The 27,973-nt window shown below is 37.8% G+C and overlaps 1 protein-coding gene across 2 annotated transcripts; it reads left to right on the top strand.

The window, feature by feature from the left end:
* Positions 1 to 236: 236 nt before the first annotated feature.
* cpne2 (copine II) lies at positions 237 to 26,994 on the top strand. 2 transcript variants are annotated; one of them, XM_056261147.1, is made up of 16 exons: positions 237 to 375; positions 5,790 to 5,992; positions 7,778 to 7,957; positions 8,127 to 8,201; positions 8,284 to 8,355; positions 8,448 to 8,531; positions 8,678 to 8,767; positions 9,661 to 9,759; positions 10,519 to 10,602; positions 11,029 to 11,088; positions 14,099 to 14,232; positions 14,332 to 14,386; positions 15,236 to 15,287; positions 15,388 to 15,521; positions 25,632 to 25,868; positions 26,459 to 26,994. In XM_056261147.1, exons 2-16 carry the CDS (start codon positions 5,819 to 5,821, stop codon positions 26,564 to 26,566), a joined length of 1,638 nt encoding a protein of 545 aa, XP_056117122.1. In that variant the 5' UTR covers positions 237 to 375; positions 5,790 to 5,818; the 3' UTR covers positions 26,567 to 26,994. The 2 variants fall into 2 exon arrangements, with proteins under 2 accessions (XP_056117122.1, XP_056117121.1); XM_056261146.1 differs by lacking the exon at positions 237 to 375 and adding an exon at positions 4,126 to 4,230.
* The last annotated feature ends 979 nt before the right edge of the window (positions 26,995 to 27,973 follow it).

Raw genomic sequence — 27,973 nt, 5'->3', positions numbered from 1 at the left:
CATGTAAAACACAAATGTGTTACTTTCGTTTCTTCTGCTTTTTCATCTTTTTTTTCTCGATGGTGGCACAGATCAGAAGAGACTAGCTCATGATAATGACAGATGAGAACACGGGCGGAGTTCAGAGCTGTGAAAACTAACTGTTGGTTCATTGAGCGCGCGACTCTGGAGTCTGCACGCGCTTTAACTGGGCGAAGCGCTTTCTTCTTCAACACCGTTTACCTTCTGCATTGGGATCTTTTTTTTTTTTTTGGCTGGATAATGGAATCAACCCACAATACTTTTGACACGCAGAGTTGCTGCCACCAACAGTAGAAATAACGACAGAAGACGCTGAAGAAAAGTAGGTTGCGTATTGCGCAAAAGCTTCGAGAGGTGAGTTATTATTGAGTTATACAGTGACTTCATGAAGTAATCATTTCGATTCGCAAACACGCAGGGTTTGTTACATTTTAACGTGTGAAAGGAAGTATTAAGCATAAAGAGTTCCGGTGTGGACGATTAAGAAAACAACAAACTGACAAGCCAAAATTTCGAATAATAATTAGCCTATGCCATTACAAAAGCATCAGAACAACTAAAGAGAACTCTGCACATTTTGAGATAATTGCGTCATACAAGCGTTACCAAGATGATAAAAATGAGTTGGCTAGCCTACTCTTAAAAATACAGTTGCAACATGTGCTAAATTCTTAGAAATGTCATCTGTGAAGGGTGAATTCAGATAAAAAGGCAATTCCCAATGCCAAAAGTCGCCCAGTTTAGCTTCATTCACTCTAATCCTGTTGATTTCATACATGTTTTGGAAACATTTGTCCATTTTTCTACAAACTATAGATTTAATGAATGTAAAAATGTCAGGTTGTGTAACCATATCGCACCTGTATAAAGTAGGCCTACTACACTTTCCTTGCACCTTTAATAGGCTACTTGTATAGAAGAGGTGTATGCAAGTTCTCTTTGAATGGATTGCATTTTTAATGTAATTTAGAATAACTTAATAGATCCAGCCAAAAAAGAAAAAGAAAAAGAGCAGCACTTCATTGATTCAGTTGCTGTTTCATTGACCCAAGTTATTTTTTTTTTCAGTTGGAGAATTTTTAACTACATGTAGAGTAGACTGCTACAACCTCCATTCATATTGTTCTCAGTCAGCCATTATTAACTTTTCCCCCCCTCAACTGCATGGCTTAACACCTAGAGTAAACAGGATGTTGCCCTTTGTAATCTTTAAGTGAATATTTGGTTTGACAGTTAAGCAAAAGCGTGATGCTTAAATTGCAACACAGTCACATAAAAGCTTGAATAATATTGACATTTTTAAAAATATTTTTGAATCAGTTTTAAGTAAACCAATTAATCACAAAAGGCAAACTTACAATTATTATTAATAAGAGAATATTTACTTTGACATTAAAGAGCAAATTGAAGTGTGAATTGACATCAGATACTTTAGATCTTCCTCTGTGGTGCTAGTTTGTACATTTTAATCCTATGAACCATGAAGATAATGCATGAGAGTATGACAGGGTAATTATGTATTTATGTTGTAATTGTAAAAGTCCATTGAATGGAAAGTCTCGATGTGCTATTTACTTTGGTCTATGTTCCATGTCTGGAGGTTTGTGTCACAAACACAGGAAGTCAGGTTAAATCACTGTTATTTTGGAGTGTCGCAAAATAAATTACATACACTGCAAAGAAAGGTTGTGTCTATGGGTTAATTCTCTTCCTTTGAGGGAATGTTTAGGATTTAATACAAGTGAAGCTTGCAATTACCACCTCAGTTCACAAAAAACAAACTAAAATTGTTTCTACTGTAATTCACTTACCAAGGAAGTCTATGGGGCAAAGCAGAATAAGTGCCGCTCATATTTTTGGTAAAGCATTTATGGTAACACTTTACTATAAGGTTCATCTAACATGAACTAACCATGAGCAATACATGTTACAGTGTTTGTTCATCTTTGTTAACGTTAGTTTATAAAAAATACAGCTTTTCATTGTTTGTTCATGTTAGTTCACAGTGCGTTAACTAATGTTAACAAGATTTTAATAAAGAATTAGTAAATGTTGAAATTAACATTAACAGAGATTAATAAATGCTGTATAAGTGCTGTTCATTATTAGTTCATGCTCACTAATGTAGTTAAGTAATCCTGATTGTAAAGTGTTACCGCATTTATATTAATTATTCCATACAAAAATGTTTTGTTTAAGCAAAAAAGTTTGTCAAAAAAACCTGTGATGATGAACTATGTTTACAAGTAAACCGTGTATAACTATGTCAAATCTCTCTCAGTTATTATTTCACATTTATATCCAACTTACTGCATTTACTTACACGGTCAAGACAGGATTTGAAATATCTTATGTCATTTTTTTCCTCTGTAGTATAACATAACATAACATAACATAACATAACATCATAGTATAATATAATAATATATATACTTACCAGCCACTTTATTGGGTACAAATATGCATACAAATATCTTTCAGCCAATTGCATGGGAGCATCTCAATGCATTGTTGACATGGTCAAGATGATCTGCTGAAGTTCAAGCTGAGCATCAGAATAGGGAAGAAAGGTGATTTGAGGGGCTTTGAACGTGGCATGGCTGTTAATGCCAGACGGGCTGGTCTGAGTATATCATAAACTGCAGATCTACTGGGATTTTCACACACCACCTTCTCTAGGGTTTACGGAGAATGGGCCGAGAAAGAGAAAAGTTCTGTGGGCGAAAATGCCTTGTTGATGCCAGAGGTCAGAGGAGAATGGCCAGAGTTCGAGCTGAAAGGCAACAAATAAACTCAAATAAACAACCGAGGTCTGCAGAAGAGCATCTCTGAACTCACAATACATCGAACCTTGAAGCAGATGAGCTACAGCAGCACAATCCTGTCAGATAAGAACAGGAAACTAAGTCTACAATTCATGCGTTCACCCAAATTGGACAATAGAAGTTTGAAAAAAAAAACATTGCCTGGTCTTTGCCTGGAGTTTCAATTTCTGCTGCGACATTCAGATGGTAGGGTCAGAATTTAGCATAAATAATATGAAAGCATGTACCCATCCTGTCTTGTATCAACGTTTCAGCCTGCTGGTGGTGTAATGGTGAGAAGGATATTTTCTTGGCACACTTTGGGCCCCTTAGTACCAATTGAGCATCGTTTAAATGCCACAGTCTACCTGAGTATTGTTTCTGACCATGTCCATCCCTTTATGAACACAGTGTACAATCTTCTGATGGCTACTTCCAGCTGGATAATGTGACATGTCACAAAGCTTAGATCATGTCAAACTGGTTTCTTGAACATGACAATGAGTTCACTGTACTCAAATGGCTTCCACAGGCACCAGATCTCAATCCAATAGAGCAGCTTTGGCATGTGATGGACAAATCCGCAGCAACTGCGTGATGCTATCATGTCAATATGGACCAAATTCTCTGAGGAATGTATCCAGCACCTTGTTGAATCAGTGCCATGAAGAATTAAGGCAGTTCTGAAGGCAAAAGGGGGTCCATCCCAGTTCTAGCATGGTGTATCTAATAAACTGGCCGGATATCTCATACATGCTATTAGCAGTGCAGTCTGATGTTTTTCATGATCCAACAATGAAATATGCAATATTTATTTTATTTCTACAGTCCGCATTATTTATTATGACTTCAGTATGAGCAATATAATCATTGTACTGGTCAATAAAATCATCACAGCATACTCAATATTTGATTACAGCCCTACACTTGTTTTCCACTCGTTAATGTCGAGCTGTGTATTATCTGGCACTGCACCTTGGAGATAAGTGATGAAGGGTTGAGTTGATGATCACTTAGAGGTTAAGTCATCTTGGATGTGTGTTGCCATTTTGACCTCACACGGCGGGCTCGTGTCAGGATAAGACACCGAATGATTTTATGGACATTGGTCCTGACAACAGCGATTACATTAGGAAGCAAGGTTAGGAGGGTTAATCATTCGTGGAGTGTTTCTGACGTTGCACGTACTCCACGTGTCTCATCCGGTTGTGCACTTTCTTGAATGAGATTTAGTTGAGACTGTGTATCTTTTTCCATGACATCACGGTCATGTGGAACGTGTCATTATTCTGGGAATGGTTACCAACAACGCTGCACTATATAATGGTTATTTGAATACAGAGTCCATTTAGAATCCGAACAACCATTACAAACTCAAAGATGCCGGTTTGGGATGGAAACTTAGGTGAGTTCCCAGCTTATCAAGAAATGTTTCCATTGTTTATAATTTAGTGTAAGAAATTATGCGCAGTACTAACTTGGATGAACTAGTGCCTCTTGTTAACATGATAAATTGTAGTGCTACAGGTGATGTAGCACTACAATTTAGTATTGTACAATTTAGTACAGGTATTGTAACATGATTGTGAAGTCATTTTCACTCATGCTTTGTCTATGGTGGTCACAGCCTAATTGTGGTTTGTGACATTAACACAGAAAGAGACAGTGGTACATCAGTATCTAAGCAACAAGAGCCCTCGCTGTATTCCTCATGTCCTGGTGTGAGGCTCGTGTTCTGTGTGCGCGAGTATCTGCATGCATTGATGCTTGTGGAAATCATAGTGTTTTCATGTTTAGTGTTTATTCAAGGAGTTGTTTGTCAGGGGACCATGAACTCAAGCATTCCTGTCTCAGACGTGTGGCCAAGTCATTTCTGTCATAAAAGTGCAAACAATGTTGTGTAATTTAGTTATTTACAAGGTTCCAGTATTATATATTTTTTCCATTTTACCATTTTTTTTTAACCCTGTAAAGCCTGACATATGGAATAATAGTTAAAAAAACATAAAATCTAAAAAATGCATATGTTTCTTAAGTATCAAGTATTTTATTTGATACATCAGGTTTTTATGGCTTATACGTAGTAGGAGAATTTGAAGCTCATACTTGAAGTGAAAAAAAAAACATTCAAATTGCAATTTGCTGCAGTTGATAATATTCATATGGCCAAAAAGTTCTGATAGCTTATAATGTAAATCAATGAGATCTTTATAACATTATAGCAGAAAACTGACTTAAAATGCATATAAATATCAGTTGTCACTCTATATCTCCCAGTATCTTAGTAAGAATATATTTTAATCCTTAGTTTTATGATCAAAGCTCTGAAGTTTTTATTTTATTTTGGGGGGCAAAACATAAAATGCAACGCGATAAAATGTTGATTAATATAAATGTTCTTCAAAAGCCTGAGGTATCATATTTGTTACTCTTTTTTTAACATGATTTTTTTTCTTTAAAAGATGTATGGATAATCAAGTAAATCAAGTTTTTAGAATAATAATAAAAGTAATTTTACTTGCTAAAGAAGGCATGTAGTAGATTCTGCACAACTGTTTTTTCAGCAAAGTTTTGATTATGTTGGCTATTTAGAGGCCTTAGAAATTTGCATTTCAAATTTGATACAGTAGGCAGTATTGCTTTTTAAAGAGAATTAGACATAAAGTGAATTTCAAAAGTCTGAGACCACTGGTCAAAATGCTTGTTATATCAGCATAACATAATAATTTGAGAAAAAAACTTTGATTTGAAAAATTGTTTAACCTGGCCGGAAGACCTGACATTAAATTAATATTCTAATACTTAATATTACCTATCGGTTTTATGTCGTGGTATTTTCTTGTTTAAAATTTTCAAAAATATTTTCAAGTTAAAATAAATTCTGTTTTCTGAATGAATAATACTTTGCAAATGAGTATGTAAGAGGTTATAGTGAGAATTGAAATAGTGTTTTGTTGCCCCCAGGGTGTGGGAGAGGAGGTACTCCCATCTCCATGGCCCATACTCTGGCCTCGGGCCCCGACGCGGGTCCTGCCATTGGGACCCAGCACTGCATCACAAAGGTAGAGCTCTCCGTCTGCGGCTCCAACCTGCTGGACCGTGACGTGGCATCCAAGTCTGACCCTTTCTGTGTTCTTTTCCATGATGTGGATGGCAACTGGGTGGAGGTAAGAAGTGATGAAATGTGTTCATTTTCCACCTTACCTTCACAGAATAGTGGAGTTATTTTGGTTAACCTTTAATAAAATCTGGTGTAGTTAGAGATAGAATGAAGAGAGAAGATTGACATGCGAATATGAAAGAAAAGAAGATGGAATTGGGAGTGTTAGAGATATCTTAGGGGACAAAAAGCCCTAAGTTGGAAGCATAGAAGCTGAAATAGCTGGCATGTAGGAAGCAAAATATAATAAAAACATGAACCAAAGAGGAAAATAGGTTGCAGTGAGCACACGCGTCCTGTACAGTCTCTACGGGACCATGCCCTCAGCGGTCTGGTCATCGCAGGCCAGTGCTGCCGGTCGGTAGGGCAAGCCAGTTCATGAAATCACTCTTCCACGGTACACTGTAGCCATGGAAACACCGGGAACAAACAAAGGAATGTGTTTGTGGTATAAAAAATGCATGGTTAAATGCATTTTAGAACATGATGTGTTCAGGAATTTAGAACGCTAATAATAAATGACAATTTACATGCAGATAAATAATAAACATGTTCTCATGATCTCTACACCAGTATAGTAGTGATAATGCAAAATAATTTAATTCTTATTACTGTGGTATTTAATAATATATTGCATATAAGTATATTTGGTAACACTTCAGTTCTCACTATTAACTAATTGCTTATTAGCATGCAAATTACTAGGATATTGGCTGTTTATTAGTCATTATAAAGCACATGTTAATTCTGCATGACCATATTCTACATCCCTTAATCCTACCCAATACCTAAACTTAACAACTACCGTACTAACTATTAATAAGCAGTAATTAGGAGTTTATTGAGGCAAAAGTCATAGTTAGTAGTGAGAATTGGACCATAATCTAAAGTGAGACCATATATTTTTGTATATAAACATATACTGTTGTGCTGTCTTTAATTTATGCTACCTTGAATTTAATATTTTTATTACACTAATATTTTATTACTCTACTACAGTAATGAGAATATATTAAGGGTCAGTTATGGGAATTACATATTAAAAAATAATGACAAAAAAAAACATTACAAAAACTATTTACAATAAAACACAAGACATTTTAGAACTTTTTGCTTTAAACTGCCATGAAAATAATGTTACAATCCCCAAAAAATCATTATATTCTTTATGCAAAAAAAGGGTTTGATTTGATTATGGAGTGAGATGTGACTTGAGAATATTGGTAAATTAATCAGCCAACCTGATATATTGAGCTATAATTAACTTTTAGCATTGCAATCTCTTTTCACTTAAAGTCGGCATGAAGCGGAAGTTGAGATAGCCTTTTCTTCCCTATTGTGATGTATATCCGAGTGAAACGAAATGTAGAGTGGATGACTGGATTTCTTCCTCTGGAATTGATTGGATCGTAGGGAGTTGGGCGTTGCTAACTAAATGGAGGCAGACCTGAATTCCAGTTTGCAGTCAGTTCAGTTGTGATTTGTGAAAGACATTTAGATTTGAGGTGGAGAGGGTGTTGACGTTTTTGATTAAAGATTATAAGTGCATATGAATTTAAAAAATAATAATGATGTGCACAGATCAAAACACTGCAGCACTCTGTAAAAAATAAGAATGTCAAAAAATAAAATTTTTGATTTCAGGATGACTTATTAGCGGATATCCACATATTTGTATTACACCACTGAAAGACACATAATTTGTTGTATAAAGTTGCTCTATAAGTTGGTGTAAATTCTGATAATCACCTGTATTTGTATCTGTATCTGTACCTGTATTTTGTCATTTCAGCTGGCCCGAACGGAGACGGCCGTGAACAACCTGAATCCAGTATTTGGTGTGAAATTCCAAGTGGATTACCACTTTGAGGAGGTCCAGAAACTCAAGTTTGCCATGTTTGATGAGGACAAGTGCAGCAGCCAGCTTTACGAACACGACTTTCTGGGCGAGTTCACTTGCACATTGGGAGTGGTACGGTAACACTATAACATATTTTACCGGCTTCCAGATCAGTCTGCAGTGTGCTGTTTCACATCACTTTAATTGGATAATCTTGAGCTTTTATGATCTTAGTTATGATAAATTAGCTCTCTGTATCGCCTCTACTTGTGCATTTATCGGGCCATCTGTTCTGTTTTAGATTGTGTCAAATAAGAAGCTACATCGACCACTGATTCTGGCTAATGGCAAGCCAGCAGGGAAGGGGGCCATCACAGTAAGACACCACATAACACACCATAACAGACATATGCATTGATAGAGTTCTAGAGCGTCATGATATGCTCCGTTTTGTCTAGATAACAGCCCAGGAGTTATCAGACAACAGAATAATCACCCTAACCATGTGTGGGAGGAAGCTAGATAAAAAGGTGAGTTAAGAGGTTGTGATAACCATTCAAGCACTTTAAAAAGCACTCAGCGATAGAAGATGATGAGGTTTTTGTTTGTGGCTGTTTTTCAGGACTTTTTCGGTAAATCAGACCCCTATTTAGAATTTCACAAACAAGGGGATGATGGAAAATGGATGATGGTTCACAGAACAGAGGTACGATGCTAAATAGACTCTGCTGATACTCTTATTTATATACAGTTTTGTTCTACATTTTTTTTTAGATGTTAAGCTTGTGGTTCAGACTGTGTTATTGAAGGCCAGGGAAAAAAAATAATAGCCAATTGTGTGTGTGATTTCAGGTCATTAAGAACACTTTGGATCCTGTATGGAAGCCTTTCACAGTGCCTCTAATCTCACTTTGTAATGGAGATGTGGACAGAAACATCAAGGTTTGTGGTTTATATATTAAGTACATATTATGCTATCTAATCTTATAGTCTGTGTTTAAAGAGTCCCAGTAGAACTTAGTCTAGGTCAATTAATATAAAAATAAAAACATCGTGTTTCCCCTTTACGTGGATTTTAAATGCAACTTCCAAAACATTATTTGTAGCTTTACAAATGAGATTTTATTATAGGTGAAAAAAGCTGTTTTTCTTTGTCAGAAATCACAGATTTTTATTTGGTAAGAATGCATTAAATTGATAAAAAAGTGACGGTAAAGACATTTATAATGCTACATAAATTATATAATATAATACTACAAAAATATTAAGCAGCACAACTGTTTTCAACATTGATAATAATAAGAAACTTTTCATCAAATCAACAAATTAGAATGATTTCTGAAGGATCATGTGACACTGCAGGCTGGAGTAACGACTGCTGAAAATTCAGCTTTGCCACCAGAGGAAAAAATTACATTTTAAAATATAAAACAGTTCAATTAAATTGCAAAAATAATTCACAATATTAATGTTTTACTCTAATTTGGATCAAATAAATGCAGCCTTGATGAGCAAAAGATACTATCAGATACACACTTTATAACAGTACTGTACATGTCCAAATTTATTATATCCAATCAAATCGCAGCGTTAAAAGATAATTTGTTACACTAAAAATGAAAAAATTTCTGCTGAAACAAAATGTCAAAGCTGCTCTTTTTCATACAGCAAAAAAGCATGACGATTGCTTGCTGTCAAGATTTTTGCTTGGTTTATAAAATCAATGCATGTCTTATCTCACCCTGATGACCCAGAATTAATTCTACAAATGAGTTGAATAGCCTTCCTTCCCTTTCACATGTGTCACAACTCGCAATAATTGTGTGATGTCACAGGTGCTGTGCTACGATTACGACAACGACGGAGGCCATGACTTCATCGGCGAGTTTCAGACCACCGCTAACAAGATGAGCGAAGCGCAGAACGCATTGGAGGTGGGCTTGCCTTCAATTAACACTGTAGAGAATCATAATTTCCAGAATGTAGGAACTAAATGCGTAAAGTAAAGCTTGGCTCACATTAATGCCTGCCACTCTTGCGCCAGAATACTATGTGAGTACTAGCTATGCCTCATTATCTGGCATAATGAAGCTGAGAATTTGTGAGTGAGAGAGGGAGAGACAGAGAGAGAAGGAGAAAAGAGGTGGGAGGGAGAAACAGAAGAGTGTATAACTGGCTCTTTTGAGATGCAAATCGCTCTTATTTTACCGCTGCCTTGTTTACCAGAACAAGCATTGTTTGTTGCCAGTCACACTTAGGCAGAACATGCGTAAACGTTCTCCTGGAGAAAGAGTAAGTGTACTAATTGACATCCTTTCACTGGTTTCAGGTGCTGACATTCTGTTGCACAGCCTTATAGCTTAGAGATATGATGAATTTTGTGCCATGTTGTAAAGGAATCGAGTGCCCGCCCGCAGAGGTTGTTACCCCTCGGTGTTCACATTTCACTCGAATGCTCACACTAGAATTCACAGATGATGCTGATACTTGTATTATCTTTTCAGAATAGACTATGTTGCTGTGTGGTGGCTTCTATACAGCAATATCTAAATTTTATGTCTCAAATTTGCTTAAGGGATACTTTAAAATAACATTATATATACAGTATATATATATATATAGATATACACACACACACACACACAAAATAGAAATTATTTAAAGTGGACAATAACACTGCTCTCTGTTTACAGGTTGAGTTTGAATGCATTAATCCCAAAAAACAGAAGAAAAAGAGCTACAAAAACTCTGGGATCATAATTGTGAAGTCATGTAAGGTAAGTAAATAAAAAGAGAAAGCAATTTCACACAAAATTTCACACAAAAAGCGGTATTACATACATTCTGCTTGCACATTAAAGCACCTTCCTTGTTCTGGCTTATTTAATTACATTTATATTACAAATAAAAGGCCTTTAATTGTGGCTTCGCTGTAAGGAAAGATTCATTTAATGGTGCTAAATCCCCTTTAAATAACATGTTTTAATATCAGCACAAAACACCTGTCACTCCTGCACTGTCACCGTTTAATCACCTCTACGGACGGATTCAGGCATTCAAACAGAATATGACTCAGTGGTTCTCACTAAATCTCTATTTGAACTTAACCATTTTATAACCTTTAGCTTAAGCCTTAAGGGAATGTCAAAGGGTGGTTACGTGCTTTATTTATGTGAATATAAGATGTTTTGTCCCTTTGTTAGATTACGAGAAACTACTCGTTCCTGGACTACATTCTGGGTGGCTGTCAGCTCATGTTTACTGTGAGTATGATAACGTCACCTCTGGAATTAATTGTCTGTTTTTTTTTCTTTGTCACAGATTTGAGGGGAGGGGGGTTCATGCATGCAGAATGCAATAACATCATTTGTATGCAGATGATTTCGAAAATATATTCTGTCACTGACAAAAAAATCAGCTGAAAAGCACAATGGCAGAATGCAATCAAGAAGGTCGTGAGGAGTCAGATTTGTATGGTGGATCCATTTGATGGTTTGCATCACTGAATTTTGAGCAAATGATGGTTAAAGTCAAATTTGTTGAATCCGATAGACTAAAAGCCTGTTTTCTTTATGTACACTGTCCAGTTGAGCAGGCTTTATATATGGTTCCTTTATGTGACTCAAGTGCCTTCTCCAGTGTGATTGGTAAGAAATGATACAGAAAGTGAGTGAAATTCACAGGTTGCTATAGTTACAGTGTGCTGCAGTGTAGAGGTTCATGTCTCTCATTTGAAACTAAAGACAGAGAGGGATGTAAAAAAAAGAGAGAGGGAGAGAAAGCGAGAGAAGCCGTGTGAGCCTCTGAACAAAGGAAAGTGATTTTGATATTTTGTTTGTTTGATATTTTGATATTTTGTTATGATAAGGCCTTACCATGCAGATTTCACCAGTAGGGAAGTTTCTGTATAGATTATTATTATTAAAAAATATTTATCTAGCTTTTAAAGGATTAGTTCATCCAAACAAGAAAATATCGTCAACATTTTATTCACTTTTATATTGTACTAAACCTGTATGATTTTCTGTTTTCAAAAAAAACCCCAAAAAAACAGGTAGAAATTTTGAATACAAATTTTCCATACAATCGAGCTTCATTTCGTCATTTCGAGCTTCAAGTCAAAGCATCATAAAAGTGGTCAATATAACTATCTTCTGTAACCATAAAGATTATAAGATTTTATTAGCTCACTCAACCCTCAAGTGAGTGGTTAGTTATTGAGTGCAGAACGGATCAGTTTGATTCATGAATGAATCATTCAGAATCATTCAGGTTTTGTGAACTGAAACAACTGATTAAGTGGGAAAAAAAAGATTCCTCAAAAAAAGAGTCTCAAAAGAAGGATTTGTTCATCAGACATCACTACTTAGATTAAGTTACTGATGGCAAAATTACATTTTTGAACTCTCTCTCTCTTTAAGCTTTAAATATAGACAGTATTTGTGAAGACATTCAAACGTTATCTGTCTCTAATTTTTCCAATGCTTTTCTTCAGAGCTGTAGCTGTGATCTCAGTTTTCAGTTCTTGTGCAGCTTCAGTGCAGCGGTTTGAAAAGTGCTCCTCACCGCATCTTTATAAAGGCAGTCGAGATCAGGGTTCAGCATTGGGCAAACAGACTCCTGAATTCAGCATTCAGAAGCGGTGTTTTCTCTTTATATTGAGGCTTTTGGGATTTTACTCACCGTAAGCCAGAAAATTGCACAATTCTTGAGAGGAGAATTGGGGAATGCCTGCAGGTTATTTTTATTCATTTTGAAGTAGAAATAAAAAATTGTAGTTTGTTAGTTGCGGTCAATAGGCTATAACTCATTTTAAGCTGTGCTTCTCCCAAAAATGAAAATTCGGTCATGGATGGTGGAGGCAGTGCCGGTCCTCCCTATACGCAAGTACTCAAGTTACGTTGGGCCCCCGAACTACCAGGAGGCCCCCTTGCTCTCAAAGATGATATAATGCCTATGGCTGTGATTAATAGAATTTTAGTTTCATTTTTGATCTTGGTTTCCAACGATTATGAAAACACAATGCCGCATTCAAAGTGGTGCGCTGTCGCCTTTCCTATACGTAACATCTAAATCAGCCAAATCATGTAATGTGACTGTTGTATCAGTCTCATGCTGGACTTGCTCGATTCTAAAAAGGCGTTAAAAAGCGTAAGTGGCTTTCTGTGTGTGCATGGACAAGAATAGGTTACTTTGGGCTTCTTGCGTGTGCTTAAACGGAAAAATATACACAAAAAATATGTCTGAATGTCCGTCTTGGGGAGTTTTCAGTTAAACGCATTCAGTTATGTCTTAAGTGAACATAAACAGTTGGGAAAGTAATCGAATGCTTGTCAGTATATTAGATCTGTGCATTTGGTCTTAAAGTGACAGCAGCCTAATAAACCTGCTGCTATCTGTCATTTAGTGTTAATCTAACAACTAAAGAAATCGAGATAATCATTCACTGCTTTTCACTGAATAATCTTAGTAACTTTAGTAATAATCAATGTATATTTACTTCATACGGTTAAGACTATGCACTGTTTTATTTTTTACATTTGATTAAGCAAAATATCTCCATTTGTGTTCCACAAAAAAAATGAAAAAAGTTTTTGAGTTTTTAAGAGTTAATGATGACAGAATTTATATACTGTGAAGGGCGTAAAGTATATTCCATATTTATCTATTGCAAGAAAGGTACTCTCACTAAGAAATGGAAAATGTGAAGTTAACAGCTGTAACAGCCACACCAGAGAAAATATAGTAGACATCACTTTGGTTTATACTCATGTGCTAAACTTCACAGCTCAGTCACCCGGAGGCCATGTCAGGCAATGTGAGGATGACTACAAGAAAGGGCACCCTCATTCTGTCACCTCCTATTCCCTTCGCCCTATCATTTCCACTCTCTTCCCTTTCCTTTCCTTCATTAATCTGTTTTCAGCCCCGGGGGGAGTGATCATCCAGCGGTTAGGTGTGCTCTAGCAAGTGTGAAGGTTAGACACTGGTCTCTCTGCACTGGTAATGTGTCTTGTAAGCATGTAGTCAGAGAACATGTCTCCTGGTTCATGACCGCCATAGGACAGAGCTATCAGATCTCAGCTTGAGCAGATCTGACGGTTCAACCTCCCTGGGTGATAACAACATCGCCTTTAGCTAGGAGCTTTGATGCCCTACTAACTGAGGGAAAAGCTTATGAAATGCATCGTACTAACAGCTGCTTGTCTTTTTTATATACCAGCCCAATTGGCACACATTACCGTATTACATTGTGGATGTGTGTTTCTCCAGGTTGGCATCGACTTCACAGCGTCCAATGGAAACCCCAGGGAGCCGTCATCTCTGCATTATATCAACCCAATGGGCAGCAACGAATATCTGTCTGCCATCTGGGCTGTAGGCCAGATCATCCAAGACTATGACACGTATGTAACAGTGCTTTTAATAAAAACACAATTTAAAGGTCTACATATGGCCACATGTCTGGTAAAATCACACTTCTCCTTCACACTTCATGTCCACAGGGACAAAATGTTTCCTGCACTTGGATTCGGGGCTCAACTCCCACCCGACTGGAAGGTAAGAAAGATTGTCCGTAAATGTGCGTGCATTTTTGTCAATGTAAATTTATTTTTGCATGTTTATTTTTGTGCATCTCATACTAGTTGTCCTATTAAATAATCAAATGGAATTGAATGTGAAAGCCTGCTAATGCTTCGGAACTGTGAAATGGAAACAAGAATGTGAAGTGCAAGACAGAGAAGAGGTAGATAAAGAAAATGAATAATACTTACATATCCCAGTGATTATACAACTGTCATCCCATCTGCGTTGCCATGGCGCTGAAGTGAATACAAGGAAGTCTGAGGGGGGCATTTCACAAGGAATAAATTGCACCCGCTGATAGCGCCGTTTATTTGCACACGTTGCGTTTGTATTAGCACACAATTCACTGAAAGGAAGTATGCAAATTATGCCAAAAGTGCACTCATCTTTGGCACTTCATGTATATTCCCAGTAATAACATTCTTCTCCATCATTTGATCATCATTTGATGAATAACTGCTGTCATGTTGAATTGAAATTGTTCACTTCTATAATAAGCCGCATTTACATGAAATAGTTTTAATTAGAAGTAAAAAAAAAATTGAGCATCAAATCTGCATCTTAGAATGATTTTTGAAGGATAATAAAACATTAAAGTCTGAAGTAGTTGGTACATTTTAAAATATATTAAAATAGAAAGTAACATTTTTTATAATATTTACCAATATTACTGTATTTTTTTTTTATCAAATAAATGCATTCTGGGTGAGCATTAGAGACTTTAATTTATAATTTATATTAAAATTACATTAGCTGTTTTAGTTTTGATTGTTTTTCCCCCCAGCTACTCTTATCGTTGTTCTTTTTCTCTTTGTATTGCAGGTATCCCATGAATTTGCAATCAACTTTAACCCCACAAACCCTTTCTGCTCAGGTGAGGCTCACAAACATCTATTTTCAAATAACTAGAGACAGGATAAAGTTGATGTGTAGAGTTACAGTAGCATAAATGATGGTGTTTTATATGCATGCAGGTGTTGAGGGGATCGTTGAAGCTTATTCCAACTCCCTGCCTCACATCCGCTTCTATGGACCCACCAACTTTTCCCCCATCATCAACCACGTGGCCCGCTTCGCTACCCAGGCCCTCCAGCAGGACACTGCCGCAGTAAGTACCAAAAAGTTCAGGAGGAGCATGGTTTTTCTGCAGGGAAAGTAGGAAGGAAGTCTAGTTGGTTAAGCTAGTCTTGTGCTAGAAACCATTCATTGCTTGGATGGACTTCATTTTTACTGTTTTGGAAGTACATTTAGCTTGTTTGGATTGTATGATAACTTGTACATTGAATAAATGATGGATTTATCAGATAACTGTCTGAAACGCTTGCCATCTGTTGGCCATGGCAGTCTCACATGTGAAGCTAAAGCACTTTGGAAATCCCTCTGGATGAGAGCATCTGCTAAATGTTTTAAATGCAAAAGCAAATGACTGTCTCGTGCTTTTTGCCTGCTGTCACTGTTTAGCAGTTTAACAGTTAATGGCCACTCATTAAATGAACAAAAAGGCTTGTCCTCAAGTCATAGACGGATGTGTATGTGTGTCAGAGCAGAGCCGGACAACAAGTCTCCATTTAAAAGCATCATTAGACGCATTACATCCCACTACTTTTGTCAACTTGGCCCATAAGACTATGAGGAAAAACTGGAGTGGATCCACACACACTTTACATAAATGTCTCCACTTAGAGAAGAACAGTACTACTCTGTGTTTCCCCTCAGACGTTGAGTGGAAACTGTAAAACTCGTAGATATGTGCAACGTTTGAGCGAGGTACAAGCGAGCTCACTCTCTTCTGCGATAGCACAATGTGTCTGTGTTTCTTCAGGCAGGGTGTTCCCACAGCTTTCCACTTGTGAAGTTTAGCTCACTCTGTTAACTTCCTGTTAGCGTGTGCAAAATTTGCTTCAGTCTCAACTGTGGCTCTGCAAGTGTCTCTTGGCTCTAGCTGATTCTAAGCTTGCAATTTTGAATTAATTACTAACCGAATCAAGTGTAGATTGATTTTTTTTCTTTGAAATATTTAAAAATTCACATACTTTGAAAATCTCTCACTTTATCTGCAGCACAGACAATTTTACTGTTAAACCGACTGGTTTGCTTCACTGTACTCAAGGAGAAGTACATACAATAATGAAAATTCTGTCATCATTTACTCCCCCTCATGTCATCGCAAATATTGTATGACTTTCTTTGGTTTGGAGTACAAAAGGCGAAGTTAAGCTGAATGTACTGGCTGTTTTCTTTCCATACAATGAAATAAAGGGGGCAGTGAGTGCCAAGTTCAAAATATGAATCATAGAATAAGAACAAAACCTCAGCACTCAAATCTCGCATTTTGTTACTGACATGCCAAATTTGAGTAACAATTTTGAGAAATGACTTTTATGGTACGTTTTATGTCCTTTCAGGAGCTTGACAGCCTCTAGCCACCATGCACTTTTATTATACCGTTCAAAAGCTTGGTAAAAAAAAATACAGTAAAGATATTTATAATGTTACAAAAGATTTATATTTCAAATAAGTGCTGTTCTTTTGAAGTTTCTATTTATCAAAGAATCCTGAAAAAAACAAAAAAAACTATTATTATAGCCCAATTATTATTAACATTGAGGAACATTGAAGTTTTTTTTTTGAGCAGCAAATTAGCATACCAGAATAATTTCTGAAGGATCGTGTGACTCTGAAGACTGAAATGAAAATTCCGCTTTGCCATCACAGGAATAAATAACATTTTAAAATATATTAAAATAAATACATTCAAATAGAAAACAGTACTTTTAATTTGTAATAATAATTTCCAATATTAGTGTTTTAACAGTATTATCAATCAAATAAATAAATTGGTGAGCATAAGAGATTTCTTTCAAAAACATAAAAAAAATCTTACCAACCCCAAACTTTTGAACAGTAGTTTATATTGAAAAAAAAAAAGTTTTGTTAGAGTTTCCAGTATAGGGAGTTGAACCATGGAGCCATCTTTAAGTGGCATATGGAAATCCCATTTTTCTGCATATGCAGATGGAAAATAAGTCAGTTATCCAGTCTTGCCGGTGTTTGGAAGGGTGTGCCTGTGTGGTTGTTTGCTGTAGTAATAGACAACAGGACTGACCCTGGCTCAGCAGAGCCTAATTGCTCCATAAGACACTCACAAAATGTGCCTTTGGTTGTTAGTTCAAAGTCTGTTGAGGGGCTTTGAACAGCACAGTGCACACAATTTCTCCTACTCTTATTATCAGCCCTGTGGAAAACAACCATTAAAATCCCTTTTCAATTAGAGCTATTTATAGAAGTAGACTCAGCGAACAAATGTTCTCTCTTTTTCCCCAGTTGTTCTTGGGTTTTAATGACTAATGAGGCTGCACCCTCAGGTCTGTTCTGTGTAAAGGCCAGCAGCAAGGCCAGCTTCAGAGGAGGAGAGCGGAGCGACGCTTTTCAGTTGTTGCGATGGAACAAGGCTACACAGAATGCCAGTGCAGTCATCATACCGACGATTGGCATGGCACACAAATGTGCTCCAGACTTGATTAGAACATTTATAACTCTAAAATGAAATGTTTAAATAAGCTGAAATTAGATTTTTTATGAAATAAAAGGGTGACTCACATGAAGCCTCTGAAGTACAAGCATTTTTGCATTGTATTGCATATATACATTACACACACACACACACACACACACTATATTTATAATGGAAGAGGGGGTTTTGGGCTCAGTTTAGCTCCTCCTAAATGGCACAAGGCAGGCCCAGCTCAAAGGAGGAAGCTGGTAGTCAACGAGGTGCGAAAGCAGGAGGAGAGGACGAGGTGTATAAAGCACATTTTCCAGGCCAAGCAGGGAGAGTGGATGAGATGGGAGAGTGTGGAACAACGCAAAATGGGCTGGCAAGACCTTTGGTCAATGGAAGAGAGTAGGATCAGTTTCCTTATTAGGTCAACATATGATGTTCTCCCATCACCGCAGAACCTAAACCTCTGGGTAGGAGAGCATCCCTCTTGTCCTTTGTGTTCATCACCTGCCACATTAAGGCACATTTTGACAGAATGTAAGGTGGCTCTTAGCCAAGGTCGGTTTACTTGGCGCCATGACCAAGTACTGCGATGTTTGGCTTTAGCATTGGAAGGCAAGCGTAGTATGACCAATAAGTTGCCGCCTGTTCTTGCAAAACATTACACGCAGAAGACAATATTCCTCCGCCCAGGCGAGCAACCACCAAGAAAAGGTGCTAACACCAATTCTCGCCCAGGACAACTGGTCTGGGGACTGGAAGATGCTGCCTGATCTTGATCAACGGCTTATTTTTCCACCTGAGATTGCCACCACTAACCTACGACCAGATATTGTTTTGTGGTCTGGATCTGCACGCATTGTTCAACTGATAGAGTTAACAGTGCCATGGGAGGATGCGGTAGATGAAGCATATGAGAGGAAGAAACTGCGGTATGCTCATCTGGCCACTGAAGCAGAACAGCGAGGATGAAGAGTCCAGGTTTATCCAGTGGAAGTTGGTTGTCGAGGTTTTGTGGCACACTCTACAACCCTCAGAGACGTCGGATTCAGTGGCCAAGAGTTGCGTCGCACAGTAAAGAACTTATCTGAAGCAGCAGAAAGGAGCAGCAACTGGCTGTGGTTGAGACGGAAAGATTCTAGCTGGCTGTGTACAGGCCGCCACGCTACGTTTTCTTAGAATTCTTGAAAACTTGAAGAGTCTGTTGGTTTATTTGTATTGGTTGTATAGTGTTTACAGTCATTACGTTCCTGTGTATATTGCATGAATGACGGGTGGTTGGGCAGATATTGTGTTTTTGCGGTAGGTGGTATGCCATACGGAACCGTTGCCACTGAAACTGCATATTAATGCACCAGTGGGGCTCGACAGCCTTAGTCAAACGGGTTGGTGCGTATGGTTGGGTTACGGAGAGATTGTGAGATTGTGGTTAGGTCTCAGCAGCAGGAGGGATGTAGAGGTCAGTAAGCTGGGCTGAGTTGAGTGGGGGACGGAGGGGGGTGACTCTGGGACGCCAGAGTCTCTGTCGAGCCCTCTTGAGGTGTCGTGGGCTAGTCGACGAAACACTGAGGACGGAAGGCGCCCACTTGAAGACCCTACAGATCTCCCCTACTCGGCTCAATCCAGACGGTTGTCGTGCTGGTCCACTAGGGAGACCACACTGTAGTTGCAGCCGTCGTGTGTGCTGACGCGCCAAGTACACTACAGTCGTTAACGCCGGACAGAAGGGGAGTCACACCACCATATGGAAAGAAGCGTAAATGGGTGAAGCATAGGTTACTGTAAAGCTACGTCTTACCCCCAATTTCCACCAACTGCGGAACGGCTGCGGATCCGCTCAGGAACAGCGGCGGAGTCAATAGGTTTCCATTAAAGTCAATGTGTGCATTTTCACTGACTGCGGAACGGCTGTGTTCCGACTCCGTCCCAGCCCTCCGGAGAAGATACGCAGAGTTTCTATTTTTGCTGGATGCCGGAGAGCGCCGCAGGAAGTCGAGCACAGAAACTAAATAAAACATCCGGTAATTTCCAAAGTAAAAATATAGTTTTCCCTTTTCCAACAAGAACAATAGTTAACTTTAATTCAAAAAGGAACCCAAATAAACATTTAGCATTTTATAAGTTGATTATATTTAATTATAAATATTGTACTAGAATCACAATAATCTCCACAAAAAAGGGAGATCAGCAGGTCAGCACATAGTTGTTTCCCCTGTACTCCTCTGGATGGAAACAAACTGTTGCTGGTTTTGTGGTTCTGTTTATAGAAACTACATCCTGTTATATCGCGCGATCAAACGTAAATTCGATATCGTGTGTCCTCGTGACTTCAGCTGTCAGTCATGGCCGCAGCCGTTCCGCAACAAATCCGTATCTGGTAGGTATCGAAGGACGGCGGAGCACGGATCCGACACGCAGCGGAGCCGATCCGCAGCCGTTCTGCAGTTGGTGGAAATCCGGGGTTAGTGTTGCTTATCTTGGCGAAAGCCGAGTACAAATCAGCATGAAGTTTTAACATCTACTCTCGTGTAACGGAAATCATAATATAATATTAATACTGTTTAAATTATTTTCAAATTGTTAAGTGTTTACTTACATGGTATACATTTATGTAATTTTTTTCCATTTATGGAATATTTAAGTAATTTCAACTTAAATTACATTAAACTGACTTAAAATGAATTGAAGCTTGTTTAACTTATAAAAAACAGTTGTAAAATGTGTAACTTAATTTGGTGAGTTAAAGCAATGCAAAGCAATATATTGTCATAACATCATCATATTGATCATATTATTTTTTACAGTGTACTTTGTACCTTTATTTAAAAATCATTGTAATAAATGACTATACATTTAATAGAATTATATAATAGTATACATAGATAAATTATATATATATATATATATACAGTATATATATATATAAGCAGTGTGTATATACAGTATATACAGTTTATATATATATACAGTTTATATATATATATATATATATATATACACTGTATATATAAAAGCATAAATTATAATATATACTGTATATATATATATATATATATATATATTATAAAAATAAAATTGGTATAAATTATATTATATTGTATAATTTTTTGCAGCAATGAGAATATAATCATAATAATCCACAAGTTAATTATTAATATTTACAGAAAAGTAGAATGTCAAAATGCTTATGAAGAGTTTGAGAAAGATATTCATTGTCTTGACTCTTTCAGCAAAACAATTATTTTTCTCATCTGAATTTGGGGCGAAATGAGACCAGGGCATGTTTTCTTGGGATTCACCCAAAATGTTTTATGTAATGAATTACAAATGCACCTCTAAAACGACTCAGCTGCTTACAGGGTTAAAATAAATTAAAATAAAACAATGAAAGCCAATGAAATATGTAATTTACATAGCGGTATCTCTCCTGGTGCTCAATAAAAACGTCAATCAAAACTATAACCTGAGATGAGTGCAGGCAGTTCCTCTGGTGGCAGATCATGAGCTGAACACAGTGCTGAACTCACACTTCTTAACCAAACGCTTGGCCTGGAAGGAAAACTTAATAGTTAGTTATTATTTAACCTCCTTCAGGAGAGCCTAGAGCGCTTTCTATCCCTAATTGCACCCTGTCACCTCTAAAAGATAAAAATGGGTAGTGAAGAGAGATAGAGAAGAATAGAGCCATAATGCAGTAGGAGGAAGATAGTGCTGTGGGCTTGCAAGGTCTCTTAAAGCAGAATGGGTTTTGTGAACTCCTCAAGTGTGCTAGTCATTATTTGTTTCCACTACAACTAAATGGCCAAGGGATCAAGAAATGTGGTTTCGTAAGTGCTGTATTAGTGTACATTTTGTGCTAGAACACTTTATGAGGCAATCAATCAATTATATGTGTCTAAATATTCAATTAAGCGGCGTATGCGTCTCTGCTCTGTGTAATGAGACGCTAATGAGCCTGTCTGTTATAGCACATCAAAAGCCCAGACTTCAGAGACCACAGCAGGGAGGAAGAGGTCGCTGTCATACACAGTCCACTGCTGGTGATGCTGGGCAGGGACCGCAAGAAGCCCGGCAGCTAGCAGATACTAACTGTGTTTAAGCCTGTCCAAAACAGTGTCTTTGTAAAGGTTAGGGAATCCAAACGAATTAGGGATTGTGCGCCAACGTGTTTCCTGCATTATCTTGGGGTTTTTAGTTTGTTATATGTTGGTTATTTGGATGATAATTGATAAGACAGCTTGTGTGACTTCGTTATGTTCTGAGTGAGTATATTTAGGACGGTTAACACAGTGTCTACAGGATGTGTTGCCCACAGTGTCTCAGCAATACAGTATGGCTGTTAGGGCAGGGGGCACAGCCTTGTCCCTTGTTCCATTACGCATGAATGTACTGCTCATTTGGTCATAATACACCTAAGGGAAGAGGGCACGGTCTTGGATTTCTTCTGTTTCAGATGAATGTCCACTGTTTATGTTGCCTTCTTGGTAATAATATTCTGTAGGGGTGTAAGTTACGGTAAATGTATTCGTCCCGTACCGTACCACGTATCGCACGACAAATACATTCAGTCACATGCTACCAGTAAAAAACGCAGAAGAAGAAGAAGAAGATACTAAGATTGATGTTGACCAGTGTTTCAACTGCGGAAAGATATCAATAAAACAGCTTGAGTATAATATCTCACATAGCATTACATTTACCTCAGGTATTTAGTGATGACAGCAGGTTCACTAGAGAAAGGAACTCTAGAGAGAAGCATTTACTATTAGCCTATTTATTCTATTTACTTTACCTGTTAGAAATGTCTTGATTAGCCTATTTAAGGTTTAAATAAATTTGTCACGAAAACAAATTATGACAGCGGACAGCCACTGTGTAAATGATTATATTTCAAAAATGAATTGAAGTAGAAAATTTACTTTAGAAATAGATTTAGAAGTTAATGCAAATTTACACTTGTTGATTATCTACAAATAAATAACAACTCAATTTAATAATTTGGGCTCGGTTGTTAATTGTAACCTTTAATATAGTAATGTGTAATTAAGGGCTTCCCATATGTAGTTTACAGCATTAGCTAAGATAGATTTTTTTTTTTATCCTTTAGAAAATTTTAATTATAATATAATTTATTTAAACACATACACATTTAAAAAAACAATTTAATTTAAAGAAAAAAAGAAGAGGCAATATTGTGTTTAGTTTTCTCCCTCCTGCTGTACCGAACCCGTACCGCACCGTGACTTCAATTCTGAGGTACGTACAGAACCGTCATGTTTGTGTACCGTTACACCCCTAATATTCAGTGATCTCTTACATTATCCAAATAACAATACTTTTTTTTTTTTTTTTTGAATTTTTAGGAATATATAAGTGGTACTTGCCTGTTCAAAAATCGCCACCATGATGGTAGTGTGCTCTGGGTACTTGCCTTAGTAAGCTCCACTATTATGCCATAGACAGCATAAGCGATTCAATATTTTTAGAGCAAGCGAGGGAACACTTTAGCATGATGTTTCATTATGCAATGCTGTTTCGAGGCACTTGACTCAAAGATTAGTTGTCCACAAGAGTGTGTACTGTGGTAAATACTATATTTATGTCTCGGCTCACCACAGTGAAAAAATAAAGAACAATTTCCCGTGCGCTATGCTTATTCAGGTCACATTACCAGCTAAATTTAAGGCCAATTAGCTTTTAGATCAGCCTCTAAAGCCCCAGTTTCTATGTGTAACTTTCGCTGTGGCAGATCCAACTTTCTTCTTTCAGAGAGTGTGTAGTTAGGCTGGACTCCTGGAGGAAGTATTGAAGTATTGTGCCTATGAATTATGGTTTGAGAGACGGGCAGCGCTCCATGCTAAGTGTTACTGTCAGAGAAGAGCTGCCACGGAGAGCAGGAGGCAGGGAAAGTGACAGCGTAAATCCCTCCACACATCTACTCCAGCTTCTGTCTGCCTGTTTTGTGTGGGGGGAGGACCGTGAATTACAGCCCATAAACGTATCGTATTTTCCTTCACTCTGTCTTTGTATCTCAGAGTAAACTGTCGGATTTGGGCCTAGATGAAATATCTGTCATTAGCAGCTCTTGCTAAATACTGTTGTTCATAAGTAAGGGTTAGAGGTTTTTCAAAACGTCAAATCATTGAGCTTGGGCTTTTCTAAGCGATTATACAGTATATATGATTTTCACCAGGCGGATGATAAAAAGGGCAAAAAAACCCAACATTTATATTAAGAATGGACTCCATGTCTAGGGCAGAGAAAATCATAGAAATGGCACTTTTGTACTTGGGACTTGGGCAAGTAAACCCCCAAAACACCTCCCAGAACACTTTAGTAACCCGCTAGCAACCACCTAGAACATGTTTGCTAAAAGCTTAGCAACAACCCAGCAACTACCCAAAATTCCTTAGCAGCCACATAGCAACTATCCCAAACACCTAGGCAACAACCCAGAGCACCAAAGTGGACTCCATGTCTGGCCTAGAAAATCATAGAAATGTCTCTTTTGAATTGGGGCTTAAGTAAAGCACCCTGAACACTTAAACAATCTGCTAGCTACACCCTAGCAACAGCATAGGAAATACCCCAAACACCTTAGCAACCCCCTAGCAATTACACCAAAAATCTTAGCAATGCCCTAGCAACCACAGCATTGTGTACTCCATATCTAGTGCCAAGAAAATCATAGAAAAGTCTCTTTTGACTTGGATAAGTAAACCCACAAAACACCCTAGTAACACATTAGAACACCATAGCAATGTCCTAGCAACCACCCAGAACACCGTGGCAATGCCCGTAGCAATCACCTAGAACACCCTAGCTACTGTACAGCAACGGCATTAAATAAAAGCGTTTGTTTGCCACGTGTTACAACTTTGGAAACAATCTTTGATAGATGAACAAATAATGTTTTTGGTCATCACATTAAAAATAACATTTAAACTGGATCATATTTAGAGCTTTGAAGTGCTGGGAAAAGTGTGAAGCACTTGAAAGTCCTTGAAAACTGCTTGAATTTCACTCTCAAAAGGTTGTACGAGCCCTAAATATGAATAATGTAAAAACATTCGACTATTTCTGCCACAATACCATGTTTACCGTTAAATCCATGGTGAATGTTGGTGATTTGTGGACTGAAAAGCCAACTGTTTTCGTTCATGGCACAATGTTTCTCTTGGTTTCCACATCAGCTCTGTTTGATCTGGTATCTATGGTTTATAACAGAGAATTCTGCACTGAATTTCAATGCTTCTTACTAGATCACGCAGTAGCGATGTTATTAATACTGCAGCAAATTCAAAGACTTTCTCACTGGATCTCTCGCTGTATAGTAACGGTGTCGCGTGATCGTTTGATGTTTCTCATATGCAACAGAAATGACAGCTCTTATCAGTTGGGCAATGTGGTGGTGGCACCAGTGCGACCTCTAACAAGTTTAGTCGCAGCGACAGAAAAAAGTCACTAAATGCGAACATTTGGCTTCAGTCTAGAGCCCTGACTGACGTTCTGTATTGGTTGCATTTACAGTATCGTAGCCTCTGCTTTGATTTAAAACGGTTTGATTTGAAACTGTCTGATTTAACAAGATGATTCCAGGAAATGCACAAAATTTGGTTCATGTGCTATTTAAGAGTACAGCACTGGGATGAAGAGATATGTGAGCATGTGACCTTCCACAGGCTCCTTTTACAGTTTCCCTTTCTTCTTTTGCAGCAATACTTCACACTACTGATTATTACTGACGGAGTGATCAGCGACATGGACGAAACACGTCACGCTATAGTCCAAGCCGCCAAGCTTCCCATGTCCATCATTATCATCGGGGTGGGCAATGCCGACTTCACCGCCATGGAGTTTCTGGATGGAGACAGCAGCGTGCTGCGATCCTACACAGGAGAGGAGGCGGTCCGAGACATCGTGCAGTTTGTCCCATTCAGGGACTTTCGCAACGTGAGTCCGATTCCCTCTCTCGCTTGATCTCTTGATTCTACACTGGTTCAGTTATATAAAGGTATTGTCACTGGGTGCATGATGATTCAATGCTTTAAAAATGGTTACCTCAATGCAGGGTCAAAAAGTCTTTATCGAGCAGCAGCATTAAACTCTCAATATTATGCAGATGAATTGACCCAGAGGCTTTAGCTTACGCATATAATCAATATTTCTGTTGCCACAGACCTCTGGATAGTTTCTTGTTGTTCTGAAGTGAATCCAATCCTGGATCACGTATGTAAACAGAATCTTCAGTAGGAGTACGAGTAGGCGGTCTGTGGGCCATGTGATTTCCTCAACAGCAGGAGGGAACGGGCAGCACTGCCTCATTTGGGCTCCATTCAGAGGAAATTAAAAATCATTTAGCTTAGAGAGAATATGGGAGGAAACAGTGCCAACATTCACCGCCACACAACCGAACGTGTCTGCCATTTCTTCGTTTTCATTACATGGAAGTGGATTTAACAATCTAACAAGTGTCCACTGCCAGCTTGTACTTAAATATGCATCCTCAACGATGTCGTTGCGTGTGTTTGTTGTTCTTGCAGGCTCCGAAGGAAACTTTAGCCAAATCCGTATTGGCAGAGCTGCCGCAACAGGTCACACAGTATTTCAAACAGAGGAACCTGTCGCCTAGCAACACAATGCCGGAATAAGAGCCGGAAGCCTGAAGTTCACACTGCATGTTGCCAAAACCTGCTAACTGTTTACAAACCCTCCTTGACCAATTCAATGGACAAAGTGCATGTTTTTCTGTACATAAGTGTTTTTAGTAAATGTTTTTATTTATTGGTTTATATATATAAGTATGTGTATGACGAATTATCGATTGAAATGCAACGGCCATTTGTGTCTATCACAAAATATGTAACAGTGTTTGGCTGAATGTAACGTTATACTACCGTTTTCTGTGTTTTAAGAGAAGTGAAAGCTAGAGTACCTTTTATGTAGTGATTTGTATTAAGTGATAAGCGTATGGTGCCATGGTCAAGGTGGTGTTGTTGATTTTTGTACAGTTTTATCAGTTGTTTATGTTCCACTCAGGTCAATAAATTTCATTTGAGAAAATAATGACTGGTGCACACATCACATGATGCACAAACGCATTGATTCGGGAACCGATTAGAGCTGCAGGTTGTTAGTGAGTCACAACAACACCTTCAAGTAACACTATGTCTAAGTGATAAAGTACTGCTGTTCTTTTAGAACACTTTGTATAGATCACATATACTTAAAGGACCACATATACTTAAAGGGTTAGTTCCCCCAAAAATGATAATACTGTCATTAATAACTCACCCTCATGTCGTTCCAAAAAAGACTTTCGTTCATCTTCAGAAAACAAATGAAGATTTTTTTTTTTAAGAAATCTGAGAGATTTCTGTCCCTTCATTGACAGCCTACACAACTACCACTTTCAAGGCCCAAAGGTAATAAATACAAAATATTAATCTCCAACATGCGTTGAGTTTGACCCAAGAGCAGACGTTGCGTGAACGCAAGATCGAGATTAATATTTTGTAAATAAAGTGGTAAATGATGGGGTTTTTTTGCGCAAACAAAGCACTAGCTTCTTAAAACTGCGGCTAAACCACTGGAGTGCACATGGATTACATTAATGATGTCTTTACTACCTTTCTGGGGCTTGAAAGTGGTAGTTGCGTAGCTGTCAATGGAAGGACAGAAATCTCTCAGATTTCATTAAAAAGATCTTCATTTGTGTTCCGAAGTTGAACAAGTGTCTTACGGGTTTAGAACGACATGAGGGCGAGTAATTAATGACAAAACCATAAAATATCATTACAAACCAATGTGGTTAGTTCTCACATATCAAGCAAGCACAGTTGAGAATCCGTGTTTACCATAAATTTATGTATGTGCATTGATCAATGTTTATTTATGAATAAAAGCGTAAATTAAATCTGTTCATCATATAAAGCAACTTTTTGAAGCAAGAACATTTTGGTTGCATGGACTTTTAATGGATAAAAAACTAGGGAATATTAAAAATGTCTTCATTGGTGTTCCGAAGATGAATGAAAGTCTTGGAATTAAATCGTTGA

This window comes from Rhinichthys klamathensis, unplaced genomic scaffold (genome assembly GCF_029890125.1).
Source record: "Rhinichthys klamathensis goyatoka isolate OS25496 unplaced genomic scaffold, OSU_Roscu_1.1 h1tg000181l_1, whole genome shotgun sequence".
NCBI classification, from domain to species: domain Eukaryota; kingdom Metazoa; phylum Chordata; class Actinopteri; order Cypriniformes; family Leuciscidae; genus Rhinichthys; species Rhinichthys klamathensis.
Note: the sequence above shows the minus strand (reverse complement) of the source record. Positions and strands in the feature narration are given on the sequence as shown.